At 39.7% G+C, this 26,349-nt stretch overlaps 1 protein-coding gene across 1 annotated transcript in view; it reads right to left on the reverse strand.

Moving 5' to 3' along the window:
• Window positions 1-26,349, reverse strand: part of LOC126470462 (microtubule-associated protein futsch-like) — a 525,429-nt gene that overhangs the window by 236,779 nt on the left and 262,301 nt on the right. The window contains exon 16 of the mRNA XM_050098320.1: window positions 18,915-18,995. Within this exon, the coding sequence (XP_049954277.1) occupies window positions 18,915-18,995 (81 nt within the window). The remainder of the gene's footprint in view (window positions 1-18,914; window positions 18,996-26,349) is intronic.

A 26,349-nucleotide genomic window follows, 5' to 3' on the forward strand; every position in this document is an offset into this window, starting at 1 on the left:
GAGAATACATAGAAAGAAGGATCCTTTATTGTATGATTATACGATAGCAGAACAAACACTGGTAGCAGTTACTTCTGTAAAATATCTGGGAGTATGCGTACAGAATGATTTGAAATGGAATGATCATATAAAATTAACTGTTGGTAAGGTGGGTGCCAGGTTGAGATTCATTGGGAGAGTCCTTAGAAAATGTAGTCCATCAACAAATGAGGTGGCTTACAAAACACTCGTTCGACCTATACTTGAGTATTGCTCATCAGTGTGGGATTTGTACCAGGTCAGGTTGACAGAGGAGATAGAGAAGATCCAAACAAGAGTGGTGCGTTTCATCACAGGGTTATTTGGTAAGCTGGATAGCGTTACAGAGATGTTTAACAAACTCAAGTGGCAGACTCTGCAAGAGAGGCGCTCTGCATTGCGGTGTAGCTTGCTGTCCAGGTATCGAGAGGGTGCGTTTCTGGATGAGGTATCGAATATATTGCTTCCCCCTACTTATACCTCCCGAGGAGATCACGAATGTAAAATTAGAGAGATTCGAGCATGCACGGAGGCTTTCCGGCAGTCATTCTTCCCGCAAACCATACGCGATTGGAACAGGAAAGGGAGGTAATGACAGTGGCACGTAAAGTGCCCTCCGCCACACACTGTTGGGTGGCTTGCGGGAGTATAAATTAGATGTAGATCTGCAATGAGGGTGAGGACATCCTATCTACATTCCTCCTAAACCTCAGCACCTTCCCCCATTTGCTTAATCTGGTCCTCCTGAACCCAATGAGTGTACTATTGACAGGAAAAGCTAGTGTGAATGCTTTTTTCTATTGTGAGATCAGCTAACTTTCATTGGTGCCCTAAAATGAAAAATATCCTTCTCACTATTCTCATCATCCTCCCACAGTGGTATTTTGCCACCCACCCAACCTACGCAATCTCCTTACCTTGTCCGTCCTGCTCTCAAACACTTGCCATGTGACTCATATCCTTGTAACAGATCTAGATGCAAGACCTGTTCCAAAGATTTCCTCCCATTAGCACATACTCTAGACCTGTCAGAGGTATCTGCTAGCTCATCAAAGGCGGGGCCACATATGAAAGTAGCCGTGTGATATACTAACTTGCCTACTACCACTGTACGGCATTCTATGTGAGCACACCCATTAACAAGCTGTCTGTTCATACAAATAGTCACTATGAAACTGTGGCCAACTGACAGCTGAACCACCTAGTTGTTGAGCTCGCCACCCAATACACAATGTGCTGGAGTTGAACTATTGCTACACAGCCTGTGCCATGTGGATTCTTTCCACCAATACCAGCTTTTCTGAAATGCACAAGTAGGAAGTCTCCCTGCAACATACCATTCGTTCCTGTTAACCCCCATGGCCTCAACTTGCACTAATGCCTGTCTGTCAACTGCCTCTAGTTCCCTCCCTGCTTCTACCCAAGCCTTAAACATGCCTTACATTCCATTAGCACAACTGCAAAATTCTTTCCCCTTCTCTACTACTCTCCTCTCCTCTTTGACACCCCCCCTCTCCAGCGCCCAGCACAAATACTGCACCTATCTAGTGATGATGATGATTATTTTGGCTGAGGAGCACTCAACATCATGGTCATCAGTGCCCTGACGAAAAGTCAGCATGCTAATCTCATGGGTATGGACAAAGGCTGTCTCCACATGTGGTGCAGTTTATAATGTATTAAAATCTGCCACCTTTCCCCACCAATTCAGGGATGAGCCCTGACAGTTCACAAAATTTCACCACCCTTGTAACACTAGAATCGGTATCTGCAAGAATGGTGGACAGGTCTACATCGAAACTGAGGGCTGCCCTAATATCAGTATATAGGACACACGTAGCGACAATATGCTGAACTGAAAACAGCACGCCACAAACTTCACAGAGTGGTAAATCCTCCTGCTGCAGGACGAAGCTTTGCGTTAAAGGTCTATGCCCGATGCACAGTCTGGTAAGTAGAACCTGCTTCCAATGGCGAGGCTGACAGGAAGTCGGCCAAGCCTTTGTGATCGATTTGAGCAACCATTCAGTCTCCCATTGACACATGATGCATCTGTCAGAAAATGAGATGACGGCATGCAACAGGAAGGGGCATCGCTGGACAGCATCATCCCAACGTGCTTCCTTGGTGACTTTGTTGGCCATGTCGTTGTCCTGTATCCCAAGAGTCGCTGTAAGGAGTCATGGATGAGCTGAATCAGTGGGTATACTGGATACTTTTGGTGAAATGCTTGCAATGTACTAAGAGAGTTGGAACAGATAAGAAACCTTGTATGGTGATTTCTGTGAACCCTCTCCAGTGCCATCAGAATGCCATATAATTTCACATTACAATTTGTAAATTGTTCCGAAAGATAGCATTTTTAAAATGTATCAGGGAAAACAGCAGAATGACAGAGCATTCTCTTACTGGGATCCATCTGCATACACAATGATAAAACTGTGGTACGTACTTAAAATGGATGAAAACAAAGTTCCAAAAATGTGATCGGGAGTACAAGTTTTCTCGTACTGTGCCACACTTAAAATCACTTTGGGCCTCTGATGACACCAAAGAGGCAATGTGTACCATTCCTGGCTGTGTATTTTGATGCCTGAGAGATCCAGATATTTGAGACAGTCTGTATCATGTATCCCAAATGGCTTGGTCGCTTGGGGCAAATCCTGAACAGCCGTTCAGAGGTGGGTTGAAACACTGAACTAAAAGTCAATGACTGTGGCGACGCTGAGAATTTCAGCACCTGTCAAGCCAAAAGCATATGTCACCGAATCCAGAGTGGTGGTTCACCAGCCTCTGCACACAGACTCAAAACTGGGCTGGTCCGAAAGGTTCCAGTCGATATCCGAATGCCCTCATGGTGGACAGCACCCAACACCTTGAGATAGGAAGGATGGGCCGATCTGTAGACCACGCTGCCATAATCTAAATGTGACCGAACAAATGCCTTATTAAACTGCAGGAGGTGGGACCTGTCAGCTCCCTATGTTCTTCTGCTAAGGCATTTCAAAATATTCGATGACTGGAAGCCCACTGTTCACAGGTCTTTCAGATGTGGGAGCCAAGTTAATTTCGAGTCAAATAATTAACCCAAAAAGTGCACAGCGTCTTGAAAATGTAAAATATTGTGCCCCACTGTGAGAACTGGTTGGTTAAAAATTCGCCGAGTACGATTAAAATTGACACATGTGGTCTTCTTGGGTGAGAATCGAAAACCATTTCCTGGCCCAGTTTCCAGTCTCCTAATGGTCAGCTGTAGCTGCCCCGTTGTCGTTACATGATCAGAGGAAGAGTAGAAGGTTGCAAAGCTGTCCCCAAACAAAGAACATTTGACAGGGCTCCTGACTGCGGAGGAAATGCCATTGATGGTGATGGCAAACAATGTGAGACTGAGGACACGGCTCTGGGGGACACCATTCTCCTTAACATTGTAGTGAGACAAGGCATCGCCAATGCGATATCGAAAACACTCTGTCCTTGAGAAAGGATTGGATAAGAAGCAACAGGTGTCCACATAGTCCCCGTTAATGAATTTGGCGAAGGATGTTGTACCGCCAAGTAGTGTCATACGCTTCATTTGAGGTCAAAAACCACACAAACCAAATGGTTTCAGCATAAGGAGAACTCCTGTATTGTCGCCTCCAGTTGAAGTTATCAAGGATGGAACGGTAGTGCCTGAAACTGTACTGAGAACGGCTCAGGTGACCTAAGGATTCGAGCAGCCAGACGAGGCAGTAATTGACCATGCATTCAAGAGTCTTACCCATACAACTAGTAAGGACTACACCCTGGTGACTTTTAGGGGTGCTACAGTCCCTGCCTAGTTTCCAGAACGGAATTAATATTGCCTCCTTCCAAGTTGTAGGGTACTGTTAATCAAACCAGATTGGATTGAAACAAAAGAGGAGCTATCCTTTCACTTCAGGGCACAGATGACTAAGCATGGCACAATGGATCTCATCAGGCCCTGGAGTAGTGTCCCTGGCTGTGCAGACAAAGCTGATTCCAGTTTCCACATGGAGAATGGAAGGTTGTAGACGTCCTCATTATGCAAGAAGAAATTGAGCTTCCTCATCTCTGCAGTCCTGCAGAACACCTGAAAAGCAGAAGCTTGTCTGGATGACATAGTAACAGTAAAGAAGTGTTCATTTAAAACCTGAGCTATGTCTTTTGGTATGTCCACCAAGACCCCATTACTTGACAAGGCCCTAATTGGACATGTACTACCCTTGCCTTAAATCCATCTAATTGATTCCCATACTTGTGCAGTGGAAGTGGACCAATTAATGGAAGTTGAAAATTCTCTCCAGGAAGCCCTCTTACAGTCTTTTATCACTCATCTCACATGTGCTCTCGCAGATCTGAAGGCATAAAGATTTTCTGTAGTTAGACAGTGTTTGGAATTCTGCAGAGCTGTTCATCTGGCCCTGACTGCAAATCGACAGCCATCATTCCACCAATATACAGGCCATTGTCTGTGGTGGTTACTAGACTGGGGGATGGACTCTGTGGCAGCCTGTTGGATCCCACAAGTGATACGGGCCACTGTATCCTGTGCACAATTCTTTTGTTCCCAAATAGCCTGTTGACTGTACTGCAACCAATTTGCCCATTGTATCTTCCATCTGTGTGGCCTCCTGTCAGCCACTGTCCTAATTGGCAGACGGATCCACTCTGGGAAGTGGTCACTAGAATGTAGATCTTGAGCCATTTCCAACTGAACTGAGTCTGTAATAGCTGGGGAACAAAAACAAAGGCCAATGGCTGAAAAAGGCCCTGTAGCTGTGGAAACATATCTGACCCATGTTCAGCAGGCAGATATTCTCAGAATGGCTTAGTCACTCGATCAGACATCCCCTGAGCCCCACAGCACAATGTGTGGGCTGAAGTCCCCCACAAGGAGGAATGGGCATGGGAGTGCCCGGAAGAGTTCTGCCAGTACATCTGCATCCAAAACATCATTAGGTGGAAGGTACAAAGAACACACTGTGATATTAAAGGGTGCAAGAACTTTCACGACAATTGCTTGCAATGTTGTGGTAAGAGGGACAGGACAGGAGTAGCATCTGTCATCAATGAAAACAGCCACTCCACCTGTAGCCCTGTCTCCAGGAGTATTGTCCTTTCTGTATGCATGGTAGCCCCGTAATGCAGATGTGTCACCAACTTTAAGATGTGTTTCTTGTAAGCAGATGCAGAATGGTTTCTCCTGGACCAAGAGCTGCGGTTCTTCCAAATGTGAGCAATATCTGTTCAAATTCCACTGCAACACAGAAGTCCCTGTGAAAGCCATTGTTTGGCAATGGTTGTTATTTTCTTGCTCCCTTGGAGGCAGTGATGTACCACGGAGGTCAGGAGGAATGTTAGTTGGTTCCTTAATCTCTGGTGCCTCTGATTGGAAGTCCATATCCTCAAGAGCATAGTCCCCATCACAAAGGGAAAGAGCTCACTGATCTGAAGGCTTAACTACCGCTTTCCATTGGTAAAATTTCCCATTTAATGTGAAGTAATTATGTACCAATATTAGTTGCAGTGGCCTCTGATGTTTCTGAAACTGATAAATTTTTATGCTTTACTTAGTTGTTAAAGATTATTTCTATTGCTTCTTCAATTCGTATATTTGTAAATAGGTTAGTTACATTAAAAGAAGCAAAAAGATTAAAATTGTTCTTCCTTGTTTGTCCAACTAGTTTTTCATAGGCTTTTTTTTTTTTCCTCCCCACATGCTTCTGCACTCAATTCACGAAATATGAAACCTAACATCTAACTTTCTTATAATAGGAAAATGCATTTCACCTCACTGAAGAGCAAATGTAAATTATGTATTAGACGATTTACATCTGAAGATAAACCCACATTGTCAGAAATGCATCATGTAATTTAATAAAACATTAACAAGTTGTGACTGAAGGTATTTGTATTCAAACTTCCTGTGTAAAATGTATTCAGTTCTGCACATATACAGTACATATACAGTATAACACACGGCGTGGAAATAATAACTACGGTGGAAATGTCAAAATTGTAAGTGTCTATGTAGATGAGAATTTAAACTGGAAAAAACACATTTTGGAACTCCTGAAACAAATTAGTATGGCTATATCTGCATTTAGAATCATTGTAAATCTAGGGACGAGACAAATTAGTAAGCTGACATATTTTACATATTGTCAGTAAATAATGTCAAACAGGATAATGTTCAGGTACCTCAACTTTAAGCAAGAAAGTATTCATTGCCCAAAAATGTGCTGTAAGAATATATGTGGTGCTCAATCACAGTCATAGTACCTCAACTTTAAGCAAGAAAGTATTCATTGCCCAAAAATGTGCTGTAAGAATATATGTGGTGCTCAATCACAGTCATAATGTAGACATATTTTTAAGGAGTTACGCATTTTGACTACTGTGTCACAGTATATTCATCCCCTTGTGATGTTTTTAGTAAATAATCCACTGCAGTTCAAAAGAAACAATGATGTACATAATTATAATATAAGAACAATATGACATTAATTATGCCATATTACAGTTGTCTTTATCACAAAAAGAGTGTGCACAATGCTTCCACCAAACGTTTTGATTACTTACTCACTAACATAAAATGTCTGACAGACAGAAAAGTAAAATATGGGACAAACTGAAGAGGTTTCTCCTTGACAACTCCTTTTATTCCATAGAAGAATTTATAGTTACACACACACACACACACACACACACACACACACACACACACTCCTCACATGAAACTGACACAGCAAAATGTAAATTATTACTCAATAATAAACAATCAATCACTAAAAAAGTGTAAAAGGTGATGTGTACAAATTATTAACTCTCAACAGTGCAACAAAAGAGAAAAATCGGCATGTACCTTATTTACATGTGAATGTGTAATGTGAATCTAAAAGTCCGATTCCAAAACATTATTATTAATTGTACAAATTATTTATGAAACATGAAACTAACTAACTGTGTGCTTATTAATAAAACCTGACATTTCTCATAGGCCTATCTATCATGTTAGTCAGAAATTTTTGGGAAAATATTTGTCAAGTATGATTAAAAATTTTTGTAACAAGTGCTTACATGGCCTGGATATGTCTCCATAAAGTTCTCCTAGAATAAATGGAACATAGTGGAGTTGTGTACGAGTATATCACTTCGGAATAAGATTAACTGTTGCACTTATTACGTTCCAGCTTCAAGATGTTTGGGGACCTCATAGCAGCTGCCCACCTGAGATACAGTTTTGCACAACCTAATGATCAGAGCAACAAAATTTTGCATGTTGCAAAGTTACCTATACATGACAGCTATCCATGTATATATCAATGGTTCTGTTAAGTAGTAGTTCACCACAAAGAAAACCTTAAGGTTCTTCTAAAACTGTATTAGTAGCTAAAACTTTTTTATGATTGCTGGAAAGCTATTGAAAATGTCTCTCTTGAACAGACAATTTTTAGACCAAAGTATATGACTTTAATTCTTTATGAAGATTGTTCTTATTTCTGGTATTATTCTGAGAACTAAGCTGGTGTTTCAAAAAGGGATATAATCCTTACAACAAATCTCATTAAGGAACAAATGTGTTAAGAATCAGTAGTTAGTATTTACAATTCTTTGAACACATTTTTTTCAAAACTTTCTTGAATTTACACCACAGTTAATTCATATTATACTCTTTAGAGTGGAAAAACATTAGTTTGGCATCACAAATTATGCCATTTTTATGTCAAATATGTCTGACAAGACTCACATTTCAAAGAAGTATTTATTTAGGTGTTTCAGTAGCTCTTAAGTAGGCTCCTATTAAAAAAAAAAAATTCTATCAAGGTTTCGCTTGTTTAGCCCCAACAATTTTGGGCTGTTAGATCCTAATTTTATTTGCGTATGTTAAGTTGAAACAATTTGGAAGCTCTGAATTGCATTTAGTGAATTAGATTGCTGTGAATTAGCTATGAACCTTTGTTAATGAGCATGTAAATTTCAGTAACTGATCTTTCTAAAACTAAATTTAATTTATTACTTGGATGAACACTGATGAAGAAATGATTCTTTCCAATTGACACAATTTGTTCACTGTTTTCTCATCACTTTGGAGAATTTGCTGTCACACTACACTATTCTAATTCACTTGAGAGGAATTTGTGATTCAACAACATAAATGTCTTTTGACAGATTACATATTATAGCTGCAACCAGTAACTTATTGTAAAATTAGTTAATTACAATGTCACTGGACATGTAAATAGCCTTCTGAGTATCCAAATACTCCAGAAATCTAAAGTGTGACTTCAACAATATATTATTTGTAGACAGATAGTATAGAAACAGCTTTTCAAAATTTATTGAGAATGTTGGCAAAAGTTATAGTGGACATCAGTTTGATCCCTTTCTTAACTAGTGGCTTAAGTTCAGCATGTGTTAGCTAATCAGAAAACTTTCACTGTTAAACCATAAAGTAAATAAAGAATTTAAGATTTTATGAAACTCTTAACAACGCTCCTTTGTTAATTTTGGTGCATACAAATATAAAAAATGCAGCCAAATTTTTGGTTACTGGTATTGCACATCATCTGGAGAACCCCAGTTTGGAAAGATAATGTGTGTAAGAAAGTGTTTGCACAATAAAAAGGTGCATAAATGCAATGGTGCGCCAGCAAACTTGATTCTCCAATTGTGAGTGGCAGAATGGTCTGTATAGGATACATCACATGTAATGCAGTGTTGTACTCAGCCATTGGACCTAATATCTTAGAACAAAGAAAGGCACAAATCTGTCTGCTAGCTTAAGTTCAAAAGTTGATATAATTCAAAAACTTTTAAAGTGGCAGTTGTAGGTAGTGGATGCTTTCAGCTGTGATTGCATGAAATATCACTAGAGATCAGGCCTGAACTACCTCGTTTACAATATTCTGCAAACCTCAGCAGCAATAGCCCAGTAGCCACTCTCTTAATCATTCTTTTATTTTCTTACTTTGCAGTGAATGAAAAGACTAATCCTGGTCTATTACGGATTGATTATGACTCTCACAACACCAGAAGGGATTTGTGATTCCTGTGAACATGAGTCAGTCTTGCTTTCGCAGAAACATAGAACACAGATGCAGGGTTCTTTCCTGTGAAACGAAGGCAGGGCTTGTTTCCCTGCACTGCCCCTCTCCCCTCTGGTGGTGAAAATTCTCAATTGTTTACACTTGCGGTCATCAGCAAATATTTAGTGTCAAAGCTCTGCACTACAGAGACTGCAAAACAAAACAGTGTATTTCAACCATACCAAAATTCTTCCCCTAACATGTGAGTAAACAAGTAAGTTATTTTCGGTGTACTTCTATGCTAAGTGCCTTCTCAGTTCTACCTACAGCATTGTCAAGTATACATATCACAGCCTTGAAACCCTACAAAAGCTCAGAGTTAATATTCTGCAGATTTTATAATTATCTCACTTGACAGAAAAAGAAAAAGTAGTATTGCGGAGATACATTCAGTTCACTGGTGGGGAAAATGCTACTGCTTCTCAACAGAACGAGCACTTGTTGAAAGCTTGAATACAACAAAAGAAGAAAAACAAATGCCACTACAGAAAAAAAACTGCAGAAGTTTTTGCAAAAAGCAAATGCTCCAGTCGAAAAGTTCCCCGAATGCCATCCTCCGCCCCACCCCCCTCTTACCCCCCATCAGTTTTGAAGCACTAAGTCTTTGTCTTCACGCACATAGCTTGACAATCTTTTAAATCTGTTTATATAATCATTCACAAACAAACAAAATTAGATGTGAATTTTTCCAAAAATAGATGCAAATTTCACCAAAAACAGATGCTATATTTTCTCATCTCTACCCATGGTGCACTACACAAACATGTTATAACTTACTAAGTGGCATATCCCTCTATACTGGCATGACTGTTACTATGATACTATAACATAACTACTACATATGATTTATGTTGTGCTTGCACATACTGATGATGACACTATAAAATGGTCCTGTAAACTGAAAATAACTGGATATGTTTGAAAAGAGAAATAAAGAAGTGTTTTAGTATCAAATGTGATTTGCTTTAGCAGCAGCAGTAGCAGCAGCAGCAGCAGCAGCAGCATACTCCTATTAAAATTACTTTGTGATTGACAGATGGCAGCGGTGATGAGCAGAGTTGCCTGCTCATACACAACATGCCACATGCTGATTTGATTGATAGTTGTGCATGCATCAAAAAAGAAACAAGTCGCATACTAACTTACTGACAGTTGCTAACATCATTGTAGGTAGTGGGGAAGTTAGTGGTGGGGCACTGCTTCTGTAGGTACAGCAATGTATTAACTTGCCATTAAAGACAAATAACAGCAATAAGATAAGTATTCAGTCACACACATCACAAATTAAGAAATTATCTAACTAAGCGAAGAACAATGTGAGGGGTGAACACAAATGAATTTTCGTTTACACACTATTCCACTAACAGATGCATGCCAGTTACGACTGAATAACTAACACCTTCTGTTAGTTGCCAGAACTGCAGTCAGAATTTGACGAAATAATAAGTTGGCCTATGTTACTTTCACTACACATTCATTTTCCCATGCATGCACTAAAAAAGGAACAACTCGCATACTAACTTACAGACAGTTGCGACCATCATTGAAGGCAGTGGGGAAGTTAGTGGTGGGGCACTTCCTTCGTGTGTGTTACAACATTATGATAATATGATGGTGATCGGTTTATAGTAACCTTTGTCAATGGTTCCACTTCTGTCTGTGTACATTTTTTTGTTGTTCTTTGCCATGTAGCCCTTGAGTCCATATGAATATAATGTAATTAAAGTGGCAGTGATTGATGGCAGTATGAGGACCGTAGAGCCATATGTTTTGCCAATTCATCTATAGCGTATTGATGTAAGGGGCTTTATTATGAGCCACAAGATCCAGTTCTTCAGTCTTGGTATAGTCATCTGCTATGGGAATGTTTTGTCGTTATACCCAATTGACAATGTCTTGTTTTCTGGAAGTTACTGTAGGTGCCTTATCAATAACATTACAATGATAACTAATCCTGAAGGTTTGCTCAAGTTCTTGATGGTTCTTTGATATCAACAACACCTACAGAACAATTCAATTCACAGATTTGAGTTATGTATGCCTGTGCAGGGATAAAGGTTCATTGCAATCTAATACATCGATCAACAACCAAACTCAAAGGATACTGATTTCAAACTCAAAGGATACTGATTTATATAAATTCTCAGCTTTTTACATGTATGGATGTAGAAATAAAATAACAAAACAGTTTATTACACTAACTAAAATGAGAGCTATTAATTTTATCAATGCATTACTATGGGAACAGATTTTTTTTAAAGACAAGTAAAGCAAGCTTAAAGAAAGATTGAATGTGTCCTTGGTATTATCAAAATTTCCATTTACAGACCAGCACTTTGCTTTTACACTAATGAGCCAAACATACAATTTTGTTTCATTTAATCTTGTTGCAGTACAGTATAACTGTAATGCCAACTTAGATCGTAGGTGTGACTGATGTGATAAATTGCACATTAAACAGTAACACGAAATGAAACACGAGATTGGCATAGTGTATGGGAACAACTGTGACTGTGGCAAATGGTGGTGAACTGTGAGTATATAAATTATATTTACTCCACAATGTAGTGAGATATGGCTGTCCTCCCACCCTTAAAACAATTTTGGTATGATGGCAGCATTTCATGTTTAGTATCATATGGCAAAGTTCACTGAACATAAATCAGTCAGATTTTTCACTGCAAGTTCTTCAAATTAAGCACTGTATGTTTCTTAATTTCAAACCATCATAATAACTTTGACCACTAAAGGCAAGCTATGATGTTACATCATAAAATGTGACAGAAAGAAAGAACTCTTTTAACCAAACAGTTAATTTATTATCATGTAATAAAAATTGACCATCTGAAATTATTCTTTCCTTATTTTTGTACACTAACTAAAATATTTACCAAAGACTAACTTTAGTAGCAAATATAGTTTTGCCTTATTTGCACAAAAATATTTTTACAGTGGTGTAATGTGAAAATCAGTACATATACGGAGCTCCTTCCCCTTCCCTCCTGCCTCTGTGGCTGGCCATTGCTGCTCCCTCCCATACCCTGTAGACACATCCACATCACCTTGAAAGACTTGTAACAACAGAGCAGGCAACACAGTGAGCACATAGAGCCCGAGAAACAGCTACAATTGGTTGATGACTGGTCCCTACAACTCAACTCACTAAAACGTCAACCACAAAGTAATTTTAATTGAACTATAGTAGTAGTAGTAGTAGTAGTAGTAGTAGTATTCGTCCATAGATCACTTTTACAAAGATATTGAAATGTCACGGTATTACAATTTAATCCTTAGCTACTATGGATGTTAACAGGAACACACTTACTATGGAGGGGTCTCTCAGGCTGTCTTTTTATTTTCGGGACTTCCTGTTGTTTGTTATACTTCTTGGAGACAGACTTAACGGGAATTTCAATTTTTTAAACAATACAGAATTTCAAAAACTTTGAAAACTACAACAGAGCTATGTTTGCAGATGATTTATATTTTATATATTACTAAACTAATTGTTGTGACTCGCCGATCTTTCAAAGTGCTCTTACATGGCTGACAGCCCCGCACGCTACTTCATCTTCTGCGGCCTTCCACCTCACGGCCGCGGGTGCCTTCGCTTGGCCGGTTCACCGCCGATGACCTTGTATGGGTACGGGGATATGGCAGGCGGCCAAAATGAAGTCCTGGTCACATCTTACGACACCGTGGCCGACACCTGTACGAAATCCCTACAGACACGGGTGTTGCAGGGCGTCATTCGGACCAGCTTCGGCCTCGGTGCTGGCAATGCCTGTTCCGAATGCCGCTACACCACCTTCAGCTCTACCTGACACTCGGGATCTTGGCATCTCTCATTACTCACAACACAGCGCTCTCACCATCATCTCAGTGCCAGCACAAGAACGGATGCCACCAGGAGATGTGCCCATGCAGGAACCAGATGACCATCATCTGTCGGAGCAACTCTACTCGCCTCCTTCTCCTACGGACGCCGACACATCACCCATGTCTCCTGTTATAGCAACCGGACTTGCCACAATGGGCAGATTGGTGCATGGGGCCCCAGCAGATTTGACCTCTACGTCTCCTGTCATCTCGACCCGTTATCATCAGGGACACCTCCGTCCATACGGGAAGCCGCCTCCTCGCGACTTTACAGCCAGTCAAACAACACCTATGGACGTTAGCCATCTACAGGCCACCTCCATCAAGACCAGTGCAAAAAATTCAAATGGGGGAAAAGTGTTGTGACTCGCCGATCTTTCAAAGTGCCGCCACGCAGTTACGCGCTTCCTCTACATGCGGCGCTGGCTGCCAGCCATGCAGCAGCCGCGCCACCTAAGTGGCCAGCCAGCCAGCGGCCGGCCGGCCAGCCAGCCAACCAGCCAGCCAGCCAGCCAGCGGCCAGCCGGCCGGCCAGCCAGCCAGCCAGCCAGCGGCCAGCCGGCCGGCCAGCCAGCCAGCCAGCCAGCCAGCCAGCCAGCCGGCCAGCCAGCCAGCCAGCCAGCCAGCAGCCAGCCAGCCAGCCAGCCAGCAGCCAGCCAGCCAGCCAGCCAGCCAGCCAGCGGCCAGCCAGCGGCCAGCCAGCCAGCCAGCGGCCAGCCAGCCAGCCAGCCAGCCAGCCAGCCAGCCAGCCAGCGGCCAGCCAGCCAGCGGCCAGCCAGCCAGCCAGCCAGGCAGCCAGCAGCCGCTACACTTGGACTCAGTGCTGATTTGACTGTTACCGTGTACACATTTTCGGGACTTCATGTTGTTTGTTATACTTCTTGGAGACAGACTTAAAGGAAATTTCAATTTTTTAAACAATACAGAATTTCAAAAACTTTGAAAACTACAACAGAGCTAAGTTTGCAGATTATTTATATTTTATATATTACTCAACTAATTGTTGTGACTCACTGATCTTTCAAAGTGCTGCCGCGCAGTTACGCGAGTCTTCTACATGCGGAGCTGTCTGCCAGCCATGCAGCAGCCGTGCCACCTAAGCGGCTGGCCAGCCAGCGGCCGCTAGACTTGGACTCAGTGCTGATTTGACTGTTACCGTGTACACGTCTTACTTTGTCTACTTGCTCTGTGACTTACATGTGTTGTGTTGTTTTTGAAATATGTGTGTTCAATTTGACGTTATAACACTAATGGCACTTAGTTAAATCTCTACTCACTCACAGATTATCGTCAGGGAGATAGAGCATTACATATTCACAACATAACTGTATGGAAAAACATATATCACTAATGACAAATTTTATTTGGAATCAGCTTTGTGTTTACTTCTCCTCACTTCAGCCTTAGAGCAATTATCCACCCCATAATTCTATCGAAGGCGAAATTTTGCCAAATTTTTATTTTAAAAATCAAGAAGGTAGTATTACTTATTGTATTCTTCTGAAGCCCTGAATAAAATTTTAATTGTATTCAGTGTGCATGTATTTCATGCAGACCCTCCAACAATTCTTCAACAAAATCAAACCACTACACTGTCAACATGGGTATCTTGTTTTCCACTTCAAACAAGGACAACAAATGGCTGATGCTTTTTGTTTTTGAAAAAAACTGTTTCTGTGTTTGAGGCTCATATCCCAAAACAGCAAGTTTTCTCCAAGACTTTTTGGAATCTGTTGCAGACCAGGCAGCTGCAAGACAATATTGAATCACCTTGTTCTTACATTAGGTAGCAGCTTCCATTTTATCCATCAAAAACATCTTTCTATTCTTACCAAAGAAGTATTCTTCTCCATCATCATCACCTGTGCTGTGACATATTTATTACTTCCAGTTTCCTCTTCCAAATTAGTATTGTGATCAAGAAACATTCAAAATCAGGGTCATTGTCACTGTCATCAAAGTCTTCATCTGAGAACTCACTGAGGCTTTCTTGAACACTTACATCAGTCTCACATAGTAAACGTAGCATAGAAGGCCTAGCTTTCCTTACCATGGAGAAACAGTAACATTCAACAAAAACATTATACACAAACACTATGGTACATCTGTGAGACTTCTCAAGGCCCAAAAAATAACAAACAAATTGCAACAACAATGGCAGATTTCTGGCTCACGTAACTTGCCATCCAATAGCAAGGTACACAGAAGAATCTACTTCATTTCACAGGGGTGTATGAAATATCACAAGACAAAAAGCTGTAGTGGTCTGAGAAACCATCCATAGTAGTTAAAGATTAAACATAACAAAAACTACAACATTCATATACACAGGCATTTACATGCTTACAGGTCTTGTAGACAGGAACGGGACAGATAGTCAGCTATGGCCTTATGGCAGCAACGATCATGGCATTTGCCTAAAGTAATGTAGGGAAACCATGGAAAATCTAAATCAGAAAGACCAGATGAAGACTCGACACACTATCCTGTCAAACACATGGCTAATCTGTTTAGAACAGTGTTACCTCATTCAGTTTGTCCCTAGTGTACAATACTGTTTTGCGAAGAAGTTATTAAACAATTTCATTTTATTTATTCTGTAAGAAAAAGAGGGTTTCTTCAAAGTGTAATCTTATTTACACACAGATTATATCCAATTCCATTAAGTGTTTAATATTTCTGTTCACATAAAAAACATTATCACAATTTTTATCATTTTGCAATATAATTCCTAGATCATTTGTAACACAGGTAACTTCTTCACTCACTGAAAAGTTCTTCCCAACAGGCCAATTCTTGAGGTAAGAAAACAGACACAACTCGTGCGGTGAAACCAGTCCAATGTACCTTCATAGACTGCACTTCAACTATGGAAATAGACACTAAATCCAAGTAACTAATCGCGATGATATAACCTAAACCACAAAAAGCAGCCACCATTACTTTCTCCATACAAAACACAACAGCTTTTGCTTTTATTCAGTGCAGTTTCATCTTTGCTGATACACTGTTTTGTCTACAATTTTATGTTTCTGGAGTAATGGTTGATGCATGTTTTATCTACTGCCAGAGTCCTTCAGATTATGTTTCAACTTCTGTAAACATCATTTAGAAACATTTTTCCTCCAACTGCTTTTGTCTGAAGTCAATGTACACTCAGTTTCTTCATATGCAAAACTTAATTCAGAATACTACGTAACAATTCGTACAAGGCTCCTACCATCTTAACAGCCTCACGAACATTAATTGTTGAGATCTCCTTTCATGATAAAATCACTTTTTTCCAAAATATTTTGTCATTAGAAACCTCAATTGGGCATTTGAAATATGTGATATCATCATTGTTCCTATGACTGCATTTTAATCTGTTTATACAGTAATGTTTCAACTTACATAGTGGTGGTGCAGAGTTCACTCAACTGACATCCAAACCACATTACACTTTTTTTATATACAGAAAATTGTTTCATAAATGAGAGATACCCATTTTTCTTCAATTCTAACAATAAAAGTTTGAGACTAATCACCAAAGATATGCACTAACAAACAATTGTGCATTGTATCTGGTTCAAACCTTGAACAAAATCTTTAAAAGCATATTGTAGTACAACAGTAAAGGTAATGAACAAAATTTCCCATTTTTATGCAGAAATTTATGACTTGTGCAGTTAACCTTACAGTGGAAACCATTAGTTCTGAGGAAAACATATACACTCCTGGAAATGGAAAAAAGAACACATTGACACCGGTGTGTCAGACCCACCATACTTGCTCCGGACACTGCGAGAGGGCTGTACAAGCAATGATCACACGCACGGCACAGCGGACACACCAGGAACCGCGGTGTTGGCCGTCGAATGGCGCTAGCTGCGCAGCATTTGTGCACCGCCGCCGTCAGTGTCAGCCAGTTTGCCGTGGCATACGGAGCTCCATCGCAGTCTTTAACACTGGTAGCATGCCGCGACAGCGTGGACGTGAACCGTATGTGCAGTTGACGGACTTTGAGCGAGGGCGTATAGTGGGCATGCGGGAGGCCGGGTGGACGTACCGCCGAATTGCTCAACACGTGGGGCGTGAGGTCTCCACAGTACATCGATGTTGTCGCCAGTGGTCGGCGGAAGGTGCACGTGCCCGTCGACCTGGGACCGGACCGCAGCGACGCACGGATGCACGCCAAGACCGTAGGATCCTACGCAGTGCCGTAGGGGACCACACCGCCACTTCCCAGCAAATTAGGGACACTGTTGCTCCTAGGGTATCGGCGAGGACCATTCGCAACCGTCTCCATGAAGCTGGGCTACGGTCCCGCACACCGTTAGGCCGTCTTCCGCTCACGCCCCAACATCGTGCAGCCCGCCTCCAGTGGTGTCGCGACAGGCGTGAATGGAGGAACGAATGGAGACGTGTCGTCTTCAGCGATGAGAGTCGCTTCTGCCTTGGTGCCAATGATGGTCGTATGCGTGTTTGGCGCCGTGCAGGTGAGCGCCACAATCAGGACTGCATACGACCGAGGCACACAGGGCCAACACCCGGCATCATGGTGTGGGGAGCGATCTCCTACACTGGCCGTACACCACTGGTGATCGTCGAGGGGACACTGAATAGTGCACGGTACATCCAAACCGTCGTCGAACCCATCGTTCTACCATTCCTAGACCGGCAAGGGAACTTGCTGTTCCAACAGGACAATGCACGTCCGCATGTATCCCGTGCCACCCAACGTGCTCTAGAAGGTGTAAGTCAACTACACTGGCCAGCAAGATCTCCGGCTCTGTCCCCCATTGAGCATGTTTGGGACTGGATGAAGCGTCGTCTCACGCGGTCTGCACGTCCAGCACGAACGCTGGTCCAACTGAGGCACCAGGTGGAAATGGCATGGCAAGCCATTCCACAGGACTACATCCAGCATCTCTACGATCGTCTCCATGGGAGAATAGCCTCCTGCATTGCTGCGAAAGGTGGATATACACTGTACTAGTGCCGACATTGTGCATGCTCTGTTGCCTGTGTCTATGTGCCTGTGGTTCTGTCAGTGTGATCATGTGATGTATCTGACCTCAGGAATGTGTCAATAAAGTTTCCCCTTCCTGGGACAATGAATTCACGGTGTTCTTATTTCAATTTCCAGGAGTGTACTTCAGCTTAAATAGTTGCAATGCCATCAAATTTCGCATTATCACACAACACTACATGAAAATTCATAGAATATTTGCATAGAAATTATGGTACACCACTTTCTGGGTAGCAACAACATGGTGAATCTTTCACATCTAGAACTGTAGGTGATTTCACTATCAATCTCTTCAACTTTATATGCTTACTCCAGTCATAAGTCTGGGTTCTGTTTGTCTTTCACATCTCACAGCTGTTCCTGTTCTCACATCAGGAGATATTTAACCTCCCTGCTGAAATTTCCACCTCCTTTCAATGCTAATGCCTATTTACCAACTTCCACTTCCACTTTTATCTTGTCACCAATTATTCAATTATCTTTCAGTGTTTCACAATTTTTTATTTATTTATTTATTTTTTTTATTCTAGAATATCATTTCTAGTTAGACTTCGCCAACTGCTGTTACTTTTAACTAAACCACAACCACCATTAAGGCCATGACATATATTACTGAACAGGCATTACAACCTATGCAATAATCATAAACAAGTAACAAAAAAAAAAGGTTCAAATGGCTCTGAGCACAATGGGACTTAACTTCTAAGGTCATCAGTCCCCTAGAACTTAGAACTACTTAAACCTAACTAACCTAAGGACATCACACAAATCCATGCCCGAGGCAGGATTCGAACCTGCGACTGTAGTGGTCGCGCGGTTCCAGACTGAAGCGCCTTTAACCGCTTGGCCACCCCGGCCGGCAAACAAGTAACATGTGATGCAAAATCAGTGATTATCAAGCTTCAAATACTTACCGAGACACCTGTATCCACATTAAAGCTCCTTTCTTCCTCTTGTTGACCAGGTTCCCCACACTGTAATGCATTCATCGATTCCTATAATATGAAATACCACGTAGTTCATTACATTTTTATTAAATTTAACAGAACAGTCATTGAGCAACAACATTTCAAGAAAACTACAGTTAAGAGTTATTTTCATTACAGCCAACATATTTGTCACGAGATAACAGCAACTGCATTGACATTTTAAAAAGTTCTCATTTATTCCTCAGTCTCAGTTGCACATTTTATCTATCTGGATCACCTTTATATCTAAAACAAACTAAAACTAAATATGAACCTATTACTTTACAATATGTCGAAAAGAATACATAAATGTATAATTTACCTATTTAGTAACATAAGGAAGCTGTCACGTCTAAGCCAGAAACTCATACCACAGTACTGTTTTTTTAACTGCAGTCAGGAGTTTTAAATTGGTATGTGGTGGATGTAGGGGTGAGGGGAGGGTGAAATGGGAAAAATGGAGTGAGGGTGAACGAGAGAAGGTGAAGGAAGCAGAGAGGGGGAGTGGTAGAAACATCATGAGTTTAGCAAGAGAGGATCTTAACTTATAATTACAAAAAGTTTAATCATGCAAAAAAACTCATTAAAATACTTAAAGTGTAGAACAATGTATGTGTGAACTGTAAAAGGCATAAAATAGTAAAATTATGAAATGCAGTGATGGGGACATAAGGCAGGGAGGGGGAAGAGAGTGCTAGACATGATATCAGTTTAACAAAAGAGTGTCTTACACTAAAATTGTAAAACGTAAATAATGTACAAAAATTTCCATTACAGTATCAAAAGTGTAGACCAATGGATGCAAAAAACTGTAAAGGGCATACAATAGTAAATTATAAAAGAGGAAATAATGTTACTAAAACTGAATTAGTGTCTTTTACAATATTAAAAGCATGAAACACTGGTATAAAACCATGAGGGTCTTATATTAAAAGTATAGAACAATGAAAGAACAAACAGTATAATTATAAAAGCAGAATTATGTAAAGTACCCCTCCCCTCCCCCATCTTCTCTCACCTCTCTCAATTCCCCTCACTACATTTTATAGTTTCACAATTTTACGCATTTTACAGTTTACACAACAACTGTTCTACACTTTACTTATTTCACTGAGAATTTTTATACAGTTATAATTTTTGTAATCTCAGCATAAGACCCTCTCTTGTTCAACTTGTGACACCTCTACCATTCCCCCTCTCTGCTTCCTTCCCCTCTCCCAATCACCCTCACTCCATTTTTCCCCTCCCCCTTCTATTCCCCCTTTCCTCGCTCTCCTCTCCCCCACCTCCAGCAGGTACAAAGTTAAAACATTGAGAGCAGCAGCAAAATAAAGTATTGTGATTTGAGATTCTGACACAGACATGACAGCTTGCATATGCAACTAGACAGGTAAGTTCTACATTTATGTACTATTCTTTTCAACTCATTGTAAAATAATAGACAGTTCATATTTTGTTTTACTTTGAATTAGATCTTAAGAAGATCCAGATACGTTGAAATGCGTCATGCATTTAAAAATGTGTGACTGAGAATGAAGAATAAATGAGAATTATTTTGAACAGTTAAGAGTGCTTGAAAAAATAGTAGCAATCAGAATAAGCTTATAGTATGATCTGTTAGAACTGCTTGACCATGAAACTCTCACAAACATCCTGTAATTCAAAGACGGCCTATGTATACTGGACAGCACAAAGAAGGGTGGTGGGAATTCGTAGTCAGCGTCAAAGTTCAGGCAAGCACTGATGCAAATCACATCTGTACTCTTGACCTATTTCAGAAGGCACAAAAGTTTTCTGCAAATAAAATGTACTGTTGGTGGGAACAGATGCATTACATAAATCCTTAACATGGAATTTCCTGCTGGCCTCATTGTAGCTGAAGGGTCAACTTGTGGGCTTTCTATGGAAGGATACAGAGGTTCTTATAAAGCTTCCAAGACTAGCAGTTTTTTTCTTGTTCTGAGAGACATACTATTTGGAAAACATCCCTTTATTACAATAATGTGTAGTTAATTTTCCACAACAGATGTAAAAGTTTCTGCGTTGTAAATCAGTGTGGATCACTTGTTGTGGCAAGTGCAATCAAATTGGAAGAAACATTTGCTGTTAGCCCACCAATACGGGATATCTTTGACATAAAGAATAATAATAATGATAATATTAATGATAATATTAATAATAATAATAAATTAATTTCATCACAGACTAGCAGTAGGCTGAAATTATCAAAAGCTGGTTATTCAGTCTAGACAACACCACCAGCACAAATACTGAGGTTTCTGCATGATTATATCACCGAATTCTGTTAAAGGGAGGCTTCACATGATGATCCACTGATTTCAATGATGATAACTTTCTTCTGAACTGTAGAAGTTAAATGACATACCCAGTCCCATACTGCACAGCCACATGACTATTGCTAGACGACATTTGGATATATCGGTATTTGGGGTCGAAAAGGACACCAATTGGCCTATATACTTGTACTGAACTTTCATTTACAGTGGTAAACACTGATTCATCTGAAAATATTAAATTACACCACTTACAATACAGTACAGTAGAGTTGTTGATCATCATCATGGAGACCACTCAAAAGTAACCCTTGCAGAAGTGTGCAGGTCACTAGGACTCAGTTTTAAAAGAAATAGGTAACCATAAATTCGAAATTTCCTGGCAGATTAAAACTGTGTGCTGGACCAAGACCCAAATTTGGGATCTTTGCCTTTCACAGGCAAATGCTCATCGACTGAGATACCCAAGTACAACTCACAATCCATTCCCACAGTTTAACTTCCACCAGTACCTCATCTTCTACCATCCAGCTTCACAGAAGCTCTCCTGCAAAACATCATTTCATTCTGGAATTGTCCCCCAGGCTGTGGCTAAGCATGTCTCTGCAATATCCTTTTTTCCAGATGTGTTAGTCTTGCTAGTTTTGCAGGGCAACTTCTGTGAAGCTTGGAAGCTAGGAGACAATGTGCTGGTGGAACTAAAGCCATGAGAATGGCTAGTGATTCATGCTTGGATAGCTCAGTTGGCTGGACACTTGCCCACGAAAGGCAAAGGTCCTGAGTTCTAGTCTCAGACTAGCACACAGTTTTAATTTGCCAGGAAGTTTCACATCAGTACACACTCTGCTGCAGAATGAAAATTTCATTCTGGAATCATAAGTTTTGTGAGAAATGTGTTTATGTCAAACCATTTAATCCTTTTTGCAAAGCACAGTGTTACTTTTGAAGGTTTGTGAATGTATCATTTGTCAGTGTAAGATAACTAAAGCAACTGTTTTAATAATGCACCTGTAGTTTTGAATTGCAATTTTTTTCCAAATACAATGGCTGCACCTGCACAGTGACAGTTCAGTTACTGAGGACAGTACAGTCAGTTCCTGGTTGTTGAAGTGTTAATAAGGCAGTACTTGTAGCAAGGTTTGTAATTATCAATACCTGAAATTGAAATAATTTGAAAAATGGAAGTGAAGTTTGTTTAAATTTGTGGATGCGTCCACTTCACCTGAAGAAAATAAATGTAAAGTTATATACAAAAGCTCTCAGGCTATTAATTTACATTGAAGAATCCAGGACCTCTTTATTTAACATCAAAATTAAGTATTCACATTGTCTTATAATTACTAGTGTCTTATCAAATACTGATCTCAGTGGTACATACTGGGTTCATATTTTAAAGTAAGTAAATTGAAAAGTGAAAAATGTTCTTGCGACAAATAAAAACTTTCTACTTAGAGAATTGGGTAGTAATGTTAGAACACAATGTGACCATTTCAAACCAATTAAGAATTTAAGTAACCACACACTCATAAAATGCAGGGTAAAGATAAGTACAAATCTGAAAAAGAAACAGACTCCTCATGCAAGAAGTCAGATATGCAAATTGTGGGAATTTATCTAAGACTATGCACGTATACCAGATAAAATTTAGCAACAAGTTCAATAGCTTTTTTAACAAATGAGGACATTTTTGAACACAGGCACTCACAGAAATAACAAAAGATGGTACACATTAAAAAGAAAGCAAAGAATATAAAACGCTCAAATGGAATGCCACAGCAACTGAAAACGTGAGAAAATGATAACAGGAATATGATGGAATATGCTGAATTAAACCAAACTATTTGGAAATGCCTTCACAAGGATATGAATAGAAACAATGAAAATTTGCTATGAGTAACAACTGGAAGGTACGGAAGTAAGGAGGAAACAAAACAGAAACTTAATTTGGTGCATTCAACAATTGAAAAAAAGTATCAGATAAGGAGATATCCTATCACTGTAACTATTCTGAGGAGTCCCAGAAAAAACTCTCAGGTTGTTAAAATGAGAAAAAGATGAAGTAACAAATCATACTGGAACATACATGAAACATACCCATTTTTCAGGTCAAATTGCACTGTTAGATAAGGTACGACCAAGATGACACCCTGATGAAAGATGAGTAGATGGCATTAAGCATGTGTGGGAATTACATGGATACGCATAGCTGGCATCCCTAATGAATGAGTCGGTCCAGAGGAACCAAAGAGATAAGAGTGGCAGAAGTAATGGTTTTTATATACCTGTAGGAACTGAATCAGTTGACACTGTAATTATAAAACACTGTCATTTATGGCAACTGCCTATTAGGCATTCACAGGCACATTCCCACTGCTGCATCCTCCCACCACACTGGTAATCTTTGATTACAAATTGCCACGTTCTCCAGTATATCTCATGAAAAACATCGAAGTACCAGCAGATCTGGCCTTCACTTAGTAACAAATGAGCCCAATGAGAGGACCTTCTAGAACATACTAACCCTTTGCAAATGATTGATTGATGGACCACTTCAGTTGTTTATCTGCAGTATCTACATGAATTCATGCCCATGTCCTGCGGGGACATCTATGCACGTGCACTTTAAGTTCAGCAAAGATAATGTACTATTTACTCAACTATGTTGTACATTACAGAATTTCTTCAAAATAGTTAACACCACTTTCAATACAGGTGTAACATCTTTGCAGAAAATACTGGTGCACTCTACAAAGTGCACCAGGCATTGCACAAATCCCACCACACAATACAAGTATCTTAGCGAGAAGTGTTTCTTTGTCAAGAACTGGTGTTACATGCACAAGGCTCTGATATGCTCTTAACAAGAAAAAAGCTAGCAGTGTCACATCGGTGGAGTGATGTGCCCATGCAATTTATTGTCCTCATTGTTTCTGACATTCCAGAGCTTTCGCTGATCCTAGATTACTTCCAAGATAATAAGTTCCTATTCCAAAGTTGTTCTATTTAGACTTCTCTATCAGTTGCTTTATTTATGCACAATCTTTGAAATATACCAACAGACTTGCAGTGATGGGTTCCATCCTAGTTTAATGATAGTATATTTGCAGAGAGCCAATTGGTAATTCTCTACACAATCTTAGTTACATTCTAAAGGGCTGACATTTCTCTTACATTTGATTATAAAAGTTGCATTGTCATCAAAGAGAACTAATTCAACTTCTAGGATATTTTGTGGCAGATTGTTTATACATAACATGAAAAAGATGCTGTTTCATTACATACACTCCCGCCCCCTTTCTAAATGTGGCCGTCAGCATTCTTTTAGTTAGACAGAACTAAAACCAGTTGCCTACAAGATGTCTGCTGCCACAATATTTGGGATTATTTAGGAAATACTGTGAACTGTACAAGAAAATGCTTTTCACAGATCACAGAAATTATCCGCTGGCATGATTTCATCACTTAAACTTTGTAGTATAAGTTGATTTTTGAATCGAAAAATGGAATTTTTGTAGAGTGATCCTTTTAAACCCCAAATTGATACTAAGTTTCATTTTATGATTGGTGTTTTATTGCTCTTGCATACATAACACAGAGGATTGAGTAACTGAGACTTATCTGCATATGTATGGTACTGCTTTCGCACATATTCTATTGACGTATCCCTTGAATTATCCACATAAATCTTATGAGCTACATTCGGAAAATATTTATCAAATATGTTGGTAACCTGACTGCTAACACTTATTATTTCATCATTCTCTTTAATAACCCAGTCCTTACTTTCCTTAACTGATTTTCAGGTTTCTCTATTATCTTTTGTCTACACATTGTTAATTTTATTGGCTGATTTGTTAATTTTAGACATTACAGTTTCTTATTGTTTAATCACTTTGCTTTAGTCAGGACAGTATTTGTTGTAATATGAAAAAGGGTCATACTTCAGCACTTAAGGTGCAGTGAAATGGCGTGATTTTGGACAGTTTTTAGGTTATTCTCACGATAACATGCATAGGTTATGTTAGATTCCATTTTATGTTAGAGAAGTTGTGAGGTGTATGTATAATCAATACAATATCCTACAAACAGAAAGTCTATGTGTAGCTATATTTGCCTGAGATAGACGAGGTGTCACCCCATGGATTGGGATGATACTGGGCCCAAGTTTTTTAAACATATATCCATAGTTACAAAGTATTTGGAGAGGGGATTTGGACATAAATTGATTATTTTATTAAATTAAATTCTACATTCTTCCTACTTGATTTTAGTTACTTTTCACACATTTTAAGGATGTCCATCATTACAAACAAGTAATAAAGACTGAGATGATATATTAAAGATCAGTTCTAAGTTTCTAACAAATTAAAGTGCATATTTTTACAGTTCTAACTTTAAATAATAAAAACAAATACAATATAAAGAAATTCTAGTAAAAAATCCAAATCAATTTTCTTACTCAACATTCAAAGTTAAGTGGCAAACACTTCAAACATTGACTATAACATTACAATGGCCTACGAGTCTAAAGCACAACTGCTCTAAAAATAAACATCCCTCTCTTCTGAACTGGTATAGGAAGTACTCACGAAACTTGTTCTTTTTGTATTGCGTCTTTAGTAGGGACTTTAGGAAACATAAATAAGTGTCTAGTGTTGTTGTGTGGGTACAAGAATTTCACACATACTTCCCTTGCACCAATATTTGTGGCTACACTTTTCTATATGATAATTTGCCACACTGAATATAATGAACAGCTTTATCTAAAAGTTGCAGGTCATAATTACACTGTACTTTAGCACCTTTCTTGTTGTTATACATTCTCAGCATTGTCCGAAATCACCCACACACAGTACTCAGTTTTGTAAAATCTGTCATTATTTTATAACTTTACATGAATATCTTGACAAACTTGTACAGCAGTTGTCTCAATGCCATAGGCTACTGACTTCATTGATAACTGTAGTTATAATACTTTTCCACTGGTCGCAACAATAAAAAGTTTCTACTTGATAATACTGTGTGAACTTTCAACAGTGAGCATGTTTTCATCAGATATTTACCCAGGTAAACATTCAACCCAAAAT

The sequence above is a fragment of the Schistocerca serialis genome, chromosome 3 (genome assembly GCF_023864345.2).
Source record: "Schistocerca serialis cubense isolate TAMUIC-IGC-003099 chromosome 3, iqSchSeri2.2, whole genome shotgun sequence".
In the NCBI taxonomy this organism is placed as follows: domain Eukaryota; kingdom Metazoa; phylum Arthropoda; class Insecta; order Orthoptera; family Acrididae; genus Schistocerca; species Schistocerca serialis.